Here is a 10,551-nt window from a genome sequence, read left to right as displayed (position 1 = left end):
TACCCTTAGCTGCTAAAAACGAAGGGGAAGTCTGGGCTGCAAAAACATACGTTTTAGTGCAGATACTCTTCCCTAACTGAGCTCTGGGATTCTTGCCATTACCTTGCAGACACAGGTGACCCTGATGGGGTACAATCCAAATCGGGGAAGATCTCTTAGCTTGCTGTTTCTCACTCAGAGTAGCTCCATATCCGGTTACGTTCCATCCTATGTATACTAGTGTCTCATCTCTCGGGATAGTCTCGTAAGAAATGTCTTCCTTTATCATATCTACTATACCCTTAACTAGAGCACTATTCTTAGGATTGTCTGTTACAGAACGTAGGGGGTAGACTTCATGTGCATAGATGAACATTGTTCTGTATGCCCACACAGAACCATTGTGGCTGAAAGGCAGGACCAGATAAGGGATACCTTTATCCGTTGTGTGAGGCATAAGACCACACACCCAACAGTTAGTTGTGTTCATTACAAGTTGGTGTTGGTGCAAGAGCTGAACAAAGGAGTTATTAATAAACTCTAATCTCCTAGCGGATTCATGTTCAGGAAGGGGTTGAAAAGAATGTGAGGAAACAGTGGAAGGAGGAGGTACAGGCGATGTAGTGGGTGCAAATGTTACTCGAAAAGAGAATAAAACATAACCTATAAAAAATATCATCACACTGAATAACATGAAAATGCACAATATCAAAAAGCTTTTCTTTGTCATCATTTTACATATTCTGTTTTTGAAGTTTGTTTCCTTGGCAGGTCTCTCCATCTCGAAAAACTCCATCCTCTATACAATACTGCCCGCGATGGGAGGTTGTTTCTGCTAAGGAATGCTTCTGTCAGTCTAGGGCAACTCCCTTAGACCAACCAGAACTGTCGACCTAACGTCGTCAGCTGTACCCCAAAGACTTTGGGCAATCGTGGCCCTAGCAGCGGAACCCGGATGGCCGTTCCAAAAACAAAAATAAGCAAGTTTCTCAGATGGGAGAGCTGCGCTTTCAAAAATAGCAAAAAGGAAAATTTGTATTTATTTGTCCATAGGTCTCGGCCTCAAATTGTATCTTTGCTTTCCAGGTATGGTATGATCTCAGAAAAGGAGTTCAGGTTCTGTGGTGTCCAATCGAATTGACGGTGATACAGCTGGTTGCAAAATATTGTCACTCTCCTGTTCAGTAAGTGTTCCTTTTACACGTGCATCACTGAAAGGCAGAAAACGTGGCACAGTTTCAGTCTCTGAGTCGGCGACACCCTCCTGGACCCACCGGTCCTATGGCAGAGGCAGAGGGATCCGCTTGCAGTGGATCCCGTGGATCCAGTTTTTCTTCCCCTCCACTCGAACAGCTGATCTTGTTGAGAGAAGAACGAGATGCGGACCGGTCCACCTGGGCTGATCGTTCTTTGTTCGCTGGAATTTTTTTACTAGAATCCAGGATCCAGGGTCGATCTGATGACCTGGAGTTTCAGAGACCGGAGGCAGGGTGTCATGGACCTGTTGGTGTAAAACACGCAATTTAGCCGTTAATTCGTACAAATAATCAAGCAAAACATGGTGTTCGATTTCACTGAACTTTGTGGGCCTTGGCACTCCCCATATGTTGGCCGGGCGGCCAAAAACAATTTCATAAGGACTAAGTCCCACTCGCGAATGCACAGTCATTCTGGTGGATAGGAGTGCTAAGGGCAGAGCGTCAGGCCATTTAAGACCAGTGCTCGCTTGAATTTTGGCCAATTTAAGTTTCAATGTGCCATTGTAACATTCCACTAGTCCAGCTGATTGGGGGTGATTTGCAGCGTGAAATTTCTGATGAATGCCTAGCCCTTCGCATACTTTCTTCATCACTCGACCCACAAATTCACTTCCATTGTCACTCCAGACCATTCTAGGCATTCCGAATCTGGGGAAGAACTCTTTCACAAGGGCTTTAGCTGTGGATAAGGCAGTGTTGTCTTTTAGGGGGTAGGCTTCCACCCATCTTGAAAAGGCACAAACAACAACAAGTACGTATTTTAAATTGTTGCACCTCTCCATGTGGATGAAATCTAGCTGCAAAACCTCGAACGGATAAGTTGGAGGCGCAAAATGCACAGCTGGAGTTGTGGTTCCCCTACCAGGATTGTATTTCAGACACACCATGCAATTCTTGACCACATTTTCTGCACACTTAGGAATTCCTGCATTTTGCCATACTGGAGCCAACAACTTACAAATCCCTTTCACACTGATGTGAGCCATTCCATGGGCCATTGTAACCACTGCAAGCACATACGCATCGGGTAACAACCATCTCTGATGCTCTGACAATTCAATCCAACAACCATTGGCATCCAATTTACCCGTACTTTCTCTCCACACACTCAACTCTTTCTCTGTAGCTTCAGCTTGAATAGATTTCACACTCTCTATCGTGTCTTCACACATTCCAACGTCACCAACCCATTTTGCAGGGCCCGCAACATACATTCGGCTCATCACATTCCTTGCTGTTTCTTTTGCGACTTCGTCAGCAAATGCATTTCCACGACCAACATCATCAGTCACTTTCTTGTGAGCACTACATTTAACAATCGCAACTTGCAGAGGCAAGGTCAGTGATTCAAGGAGCTCATTCACCAACTGACCATGCTGTATCTTAGCTCCATGCGAAGTCAGGAACCCACGTTCTTTCCACAATCGTCCAAAACTGTGAGCCACTCCAAATGCATACTGACTGTCGGTATAGATAGTCACTTTCATTCCTTTTGACAACACACATGCTCTCGTGAGTGCAATCAATTCTGCTGCTTGAGCTGAATTATGTGGGATACGTGCAGCTTCAACAATTGTATGCAAAGTCGTGACAGCATATGCTGCAGTCGTATCACCATTCGGAAGCTTGAAGCATGAACCATCCACCCATAAGGTATCATCACACTTTGCAAGGGGAGTATCCTGGAGGTCTATTCTACCTTTCGTTTCTTCTTCTGTTCTAAGAAAACAATCATGTTGTTCTGAAGCATCTAATTCTGTTACAATCTGCAACAACGTAGCTGGGTTAAGTGTGTTGCATCTTTTTATGTGCACATGACTCGCTAACAATGTCAACTCGTGACCTGACAATCGAGTACTAGTTAAGTGCTGTGTCTTGGTTCTGTTTAACAACGTGTCCACTGCATGTGGAACCATCACAATTAACGTGTTATTCATCACTAAACCAGCAGACTGTCGAATAGAAACAGCTGCTGCCGCTGTTGCTCTTAAACAACTCGGCAATGCTTTAGCTACCGGATCCAAAGTCGACGAAAAATACGCGCATGGACGCTGCTTGTCTCCAAACAACTGTGTCAACACTGATAATGCACAACCTTCTTTCTCATGGACATACAATGTAAAGGGCTTACTGTAGTTGGGGGTACCCAACACAGGAGCCGAACATAATGCATCGCGTAATTCGGAAAAACTTTTCTGACACTCTTCAGACCAAGGGACGGGATTCGGTGTATCTTTACAAGTTAATGCCACCAAAGGTTTGGCCAGCAAGGAAAAATTTGGTATCCATTGCCTGCAATATGATGTAATGCCCAAGAAAGCACGCACTTCTCTCTGTGTTCTTGGCACACTCAATTCCGCTATTGCCTGAATTCTTTCTGGGGTCAGTTTCCTTCCCTCCTTCGATAAGAGATGACCTAAGTAGGTCACTTCTTGTTGACAATATTGCAATTTGGAAAGTCACACCTTGTGATGCAAATCACACAGATGACGCAACAATGACAACGTGGCTTCTTTACAGATTTCCTCAGTATCTGCAGCAACAAGCAAATCATCAACATACTGAATGAGGGTAGCGCCATCAGGTAAAACAATCGTATCAAGCTGTGTTTTTAAAGCTTGACTATATATTGATGGACTTTCACAGTAGCCCTGTGGAGCGCGTTTAAAGCGGAAGCTTCGACCTCCTAAACTGAAGCCGAAAATATCCCTACACTCCTCTGCAATCGGGATGCTGAAGAAAGCATTCTTCAAGTCAATCACCGAAAACCAGGTGGCAGAAGCTGGAATCATAGTCAATAGGGCAGTAATGTCAGGAACAACTGGAAATTGTGGCACAACTATTTTATTCACCTCTCTTAGATCAATCACAAATCTGTAAACAGGTGGCTGGGAAGGGTCAGTTTGTTTCAAAACAGGCAGAACAGGACTATTGCAAACGTTGCCTCTTGTCTCTTCAATTACATCTTTTTCAATCAGATCGTAAATGATCGCTAACAACGCTTTTTCACCTTCACTAGAGATTTTGTTTTGGGGAATTCGTGGCATTTTAACATTGGCATTCAATGTTACAACATATTGCGGTATTTCCAAAAGACCCACATCATTAGGACCAGTAGCCCAAAGAATATCAGGAAGAAACGACAATTCTGTCGGAAGTTTATCCCTTGACAAGTACATTGGAGAAACCACTTTCTTACCCAGTGTAAGTTGTACTCCAGAAGGAGAACAGTACAAAGTCGCATACAATCTTTTCAGCAAATCTAATCCTAGCAAGTTTTCACCACAACCTGTTGTCAGAATAAGGGGTGCTTCGAATTCACAAGGTCCAACAGAAAGGGACAAAGGGTCAGAAATCGGATTTCTAACTGGGGCGCCAGAAAAACCTACTGATACATTCGTTTTGCCAGACAAAGGTGCGCCAGGGAGTTTTGAGCTAAATTCATAATGCAGGAACCTGCAGTCTGTGACAATTCCTTGTAATACCCTGCAGGATTTTTACTGGGATCAGGTAAGGTCTGCTTAAGGGCCAAAACTTCAGCTTGCTTCCATGGAACATGTACCCACACACGCTGAAAATGTGCTGGTACAGGTGGTGGAACATTACCAGGACCAGCTGCTACTGCTTCCTTCCATACTGGAGGAACTTCTCTCATGGGATATTGTCTTACCTTATTCTTAACAGAGGAATCAGACTCAAACAACGACCTAGAAACACCTTCAGTCCTAAGCGATAACAACGTCGCAACTGCTTTCTTAACATCTGAACCCACAATTGCGCCTTTTGAAAACTCGAACCGTACATGGCTCAACTCGGGCGGATTAGAGTCCAAATCATTGTCCTCTAAATCTTCACACAGAAAAGCACACATTTTTTCAAAAACGTATCTCTGCCTCGATGCTTCCCACTGGTGGGAGACATCCATAACAGATTCTAGATCATATTTCATCGGGTCAGTCACCCATCTATGTGCCAAATGATTCAACGTTTCTTTCTCCCTAGAATCAGGCAGTTGCGTACGCAACTGTGTGCGCTCAGAGATAGGAGCCGGACTTGCCACTCCAAAGAAAGGATATAGAATACTAGTAACAGTACTAGCCACTCTCTGACGAACAGAAGGAGAAGTCGATGAAAAGACAAGCGGGAAAGCAGGGTGAGGCAAGGCAGATGCAGAGGCAGTATCAGGAGGAGTACCAGGAGTGGTAGTCGTTATAGTAGTTAAAGTTGTAGGAAGTATAGGAGGAGCAGATGTAAAAGCCGGTGGCCCTTGAGGAGGCTGCACCGGAGGAGCAGGAGCCAACTGAAGAACAGCTGGTGGGTGCTGTGGAGGAGCAGGAGGCAATGCAACCACGGGTTGCGCAACTAAAGGTTGTGGAGGTGCTGTAGCATTTTGCGCATAAGGGGGTGGCGAACTTAACAAATGCGACATTAGGGGATCTTTTTCAAGCTCTTTTGCTGCATCTTGCTGAAGAGGCGGCAAAACTGGGTAGCATTTATCTATTACCATTTTACGTTGCCTGTGCAACTGCTCACTCATCTGGTCCTCTTCGTTATCTTTAAACTGCATAGCAGCTTGCATTATCGAAATACCCCTTTCTCTCTTATTTTTGTTCGCTAATTTAATTTCCTTCTGTTTGGCTTCCTTACGCCACAGGCGGAAAGAGTCAAACATCGCCGGCCGGGCTTTCTTCTTAAAAAGTTTAACTTCGAGGTTATCTAGGATTTCCGTGTCAAAGCTACCATATTGGGCCATTTTAAAACACCATCTTTTCTGGTGTATTTGATCCACACTTCATTATATGTGATGGGGCCTACTCCATGTTTCACATACAATTCATAACTTGGAGTTCCAATCGGAGGAACCGGACACGAGTCCTCCAATCGGGAATCCCTTTTATTACAACCAAGACAAAACAAATTTCCAAGTCTGCTAAGACCAGGCATCTTCGCTCTCTAGTCTAGCTTCAAACTTCAAAGGATTATCGATTACGATATTCTCGTGAATACACGAGTCCTTCGGCTTTGGTACTTGCAAGTTCCAAATCAAAGATCCCGAAGGGATACCCAAACTAAGAACCAACTAAGGACTGGGAGAAGCTCCACTTATACTTAACTGAGATATCGATGACGTCACCAGAAGACTCGTCTATCGTTTCGCTCTACCAAACGCCAAGGGTCCAAATCAGGGCAATAGCCAGGGCAGCAGTCCTTTGTAGCCGTCGGGAAGTGGGGGGACCTCGCAGCAAAGACTTTCGGACCACGTCGACATGCAGGGGTCGATGAAGTGGCGGCCTTCCTCCAGAATTTTCACACGAAGCTCCTCACGAACCTCAGGCTTGGACCGGTACCGTTGGTATCGCCCCACGTTGGGCGCCAGCTGAGGTACTGGGTTTTTCAGAACCGGTACCGAACCGGTAACCCAGTGGTGTCAGGGTACACCCTAAGACCTCGAGTACTTTCCTGATTCAGACACAGAAACTCAGAGTCTTCTAGGTGAAGTCAAAGATCGAATTTATTGGCTGCAACCAAGTAACAGGTGTCCTAGAAGTACAACAACACGGTGTGTATATTCTCAGGAGACTGCTCAAAAAAACAAAGCCAGGCTTCTCTTTTTATACGAAATATTGTGCTTTAGGCAAACATTCTTCACATTTTAGTATACCATTCACATGTTTTCACTGCAAAGAAAAAGCAGAGTCATGATGACAAGCCCACATTACAGTTCGTCCAGCCCACAACAAATTACCCGGCAAGGCCCAACATTTTCATCAGATATCGGTGGACCCCCAATAAAAACGGGCACCTCCTCCTCGTAGAGCAAGTAAGAGAGAAAGGAACAGGGACAGGTGGGAGCAAGATTAGGCAGGGTGTGTGTGAGCTGAAAAGGGTTTATGGCATGTTGTGCCTTGATGCTATCTCGTTCGGCCACTGGGAGAGGAACTGACCAAACAGGTTCGGCCTGGGGCAATGGTTTCAGCTTGCCCAGGTCAGAGAGAAGTCAATTAAGGTGTACGTGTCCTTGGGAATCGAATTTAGCTGTATTATAAGCCTATGTGAGGGCAACCCACAAAATGGCTGCCGTACACAAAATGGAAGCCAAGGGTTCAGGACGAGAATGACGATTTCGAGGTGAAATCGTTACTGGAATATGACGAAAATGCTTGTACATAGTGTACTAGCCATTTTCGGTCTTTTGATATGAAAATCGTCATGCTACGACGAAGTTTTATTCACGAGTTCAGAATTTTCAGAACTACACTATTTTTTCCGGGACAAAGATAATAACAATAGTTTGCAGAAAACAGGAATAACTCGAGAACCATAGGCCCCTCATGCCCAAACTCAAGTTACACCCAATCTTCCAGGTCAAAATCTTTTTTTCCCTAAATGTCTCTATCGCACCTTGTATCACATCCAGGAGCTAAGCGTACCATTTGTGTCACCCCCAGCGGTCTAAGCTCACCGCCAGTGTCACGCCTAGCAGAATAAGCGTACCATCTGTGTTATGTCCAACAGTCCTAGTGACCAACACCTGTTACTGTTTTGATATACCCATGCTGCCGGTAAACCGGGAGCATAAAGAAACCATTTTAGACAAAACAATTAGATTGAGGTGTCAGCTCTGACAATATATACAATAAATATTACCTTTCCTAGCATACTGACTATCGAAAAAAGGGTGACATACACAGCAGGCCGTCTTGCGAGAACTCAGCTAGAAAATATAAGATAGGTAATATGCCATATTTCTGCCAGTGGCATTACTTACTTGTTGAGCAAATGTGAATCAGTCCAGGCGGGACCTCGACCTTGCCCTGACACAAAGCGGCCATTAGATAATGTGTCCAGATGTCCTGCATGGGGAATGCATGATAAATGTGTGGACTGTGTGTTCCTAACTTTATGTGGCATCTGACTTTATGGTGTTTTGGGAACGCGCGCACCCCTCCAACCATGTGTGCTTTATTGGGGACAATCTCCCTGGACCATTGTGATGTGCTGCACCTGTCTGTAGATTTGATCTGGGATTTCCTGTTCTTGTGTTTGTCTGCTAGCTACTTGCTACCCCACCTGTGACCTGTCAATCAATGACCTCTAGGCCTGGGTCTCAGGGTCTGCCGAACTATGTATTTCTGAGTCAGGGTTGATGTGAAGTTCACATCGGGCGAACTGCTATTTCGTTTTTTTATGCAAATGTAACATTATTCACATTGACATCGACCTTTTCAACATTAACACTCGTCTTACAACAGTAACTCCATGGTGCAGAGTTATGGAGGGGATTACTGGGCCACTTCTAGAGCCTAATGGTGAGTGGCCCTTTCTTTTTGGGCCACTATGCAAGCTACTGTTTGACTGGTGAACGCATCCTTGGCTGAGCTACTTGTTAAAAAAATGCACTATAAGTGCAGAAATCAGACACATGCATGCTCTCTCTCTCTCTCTATCTCTCCCACACACCCAAACACCCACATACTCAGACCCACACAAACGTTTTCTCTCTCACACATACACACATGCTTTCTCTCTCACACAACACACTCAAACACATGCATTCTCTTTCACACACACATGTGTGCGTGCACACACAGACACACAAATGCATGTCTTACACACCCTCACCCCACACAGACTCACAGACATGCTCTCACACACACCCAAACACATGCATACTCACACTCTCATGTTTTCTCTTTCTCTCTCACACACATGCTTTCTCTCTCACACAACACACTCAAACACATGCATTCTCTTTCACACACACGTGTGCGTGCACACATAGACACCCAAATGCATGTCTTACACATCCTCACCCCCACACAGACTCACAGACACACATGCTCTCACACACCCAAACACAGGCATACTCACACACTCACGTTTTCTCATTCTCTCTCACACAACTTACACACACACATACATGCATGCTCTTCCACACACATGCATTTGTACGCACACAGACACACACATGCATGCTCCCTCACACACACGCACACACAGTGTACAGTGACAGATGAGTGATGTTGGGATGTTGTCTAGAGCTCACCACATACACACACTCTTTAGGATGGAGAGGTGCAGGGTATTCTAGCCTGTTATCTGCACCCCATCATCTCCCACGCATGCGCAGATTACCCGTTGCTGCAGTCAGCACTTTCTAAGTGGAGTTTCCTGTCTCTGTTATCTAGATTCCTCCCTGGTGGCTCAAGAGATGCAGCTCAGACCCAAGCGCCTCTCATTGCTTCCTGCTCCTCTGAATGTCCAGAGCATCAGTGGAGGCTCCGATGGCGTCGAGGAGGGCTCAGAGAAGGAATCAGACTTCGGCTACAGGCACTTCTGATGCAGGTGTGCAGGACAGAGGTGAGTAAAATGTATCTGGTTAGTGTCATAAGCCGGGTCTGGTGGCTCAGTGGACTAATGCATCCACTGCAGGGGCCTGTGTTCAACCTTATGGTCACAGGTTCATACCCCAGCGGCTCCACTCAGCCTTTCATCCATCTGAGGTCGATAAAATGAGTACCATTGAGGTGGGTGACAATAAACATCTGATATTCAGTGCCAAGATGCCTAAGGGTGAACGTGCGCTTTACAAATGCACATGTTATAGCGTCTGAACATGGGAGCTGAAGAACCCCCCTTGTATCGAGCAGGCTGTCTGATGGAGGCTGGCAGGGCAGGGGTGTGTAAACCCATCTGAGGGCAGTCACGAAAGGGAGCTGAAGACACCCCTCTTTTATACAGAGGTGTCTGATGCAGTCTGGCCAGAGTACAGGGATTATGATCTGCACACGGTTTGTGCAGGACAACTAAGGAATTACGAAAACAATTTTATAAAGGAGGGTCTAGGGGATAATGTTTACCGACCAAATAATCTCCACACCCCCAGTCAAGTCAGAAAAAACAGAAAAAGGGGATTACTGGTCAATTTGTCAAACCTAACGCATATGCTCAGGAGGATAAGGACATCAGTCACAGATGATTTGAATAGCACTAGGCTACGGAACAAGTCCCATCAGCCCACCACTCTGGCGGAGCATCGTCATCTGGGAGATGATGGAGTGAGATCTGTGTCGCCAACCTACCAATGGGATGGCTGTACAACACTAGACTTCTATCCAAAGTTGACTCAGCCAAAAGTGCTTTCAAAACAGTAGTGCTGGTGGTGTGCAGTGCAAAGTGAAGTGACAACTAAAAAAGAATATGAGGGCCAGAATTATGTTTATTCAGAATCGTCCAAATGCCAAGATTAAAAACAACCTGATAGTATGGGAAAATGACTATCTTTCAGCAATAGATGAAAGGTCAACATGTT

At 45.3% G+C, this 10,551-nt stretch overlaps 1 protein-coding gene across 1 annotated transcript in view; it reads left to right on the top strand.

Moving 5' to 3' along the window:
• The first annotated feature begins 9,472 nt into the window (after window positions 1-9,472).
• Window positions 9,473-10,551, top strand: part of LOC144821908 (E3 ubiquitin-protein ligase TRIM39-like) — a 77,673-nt gene continuing 76,594 nt past the window's right edge. The window contains exon 1 of the mRNA XM_078679057.1: window positions 9,473-9,599. Coding sequence (XP_078535183.1) covers window positions 9,497-9,599 — 103 coding nt within the window. The 5' untranslated portion in view covers window positions 9,473-9,496. The remainder of the gene's footprint in view (window positions 9,600-10,551) is intronic.

This window comes from Lissotriton helveticus, chromosome 2_2 (assembly GCF_964261635.1).
Source record: "Lissotriton helveticus chromosome 2_2, aLisHel1.1, whole genome shotgun sequence".
NCBI lineage: Eukaryota > Metazoa > Chordata > Amphibia > Caudata > Salamandridae > Lissotriton > Lissotriton helveticus.
Note: the sequence above shows the minus strand (reverse complement) of the source record. Positions and strands in the feature narration are given on the sequence as shown.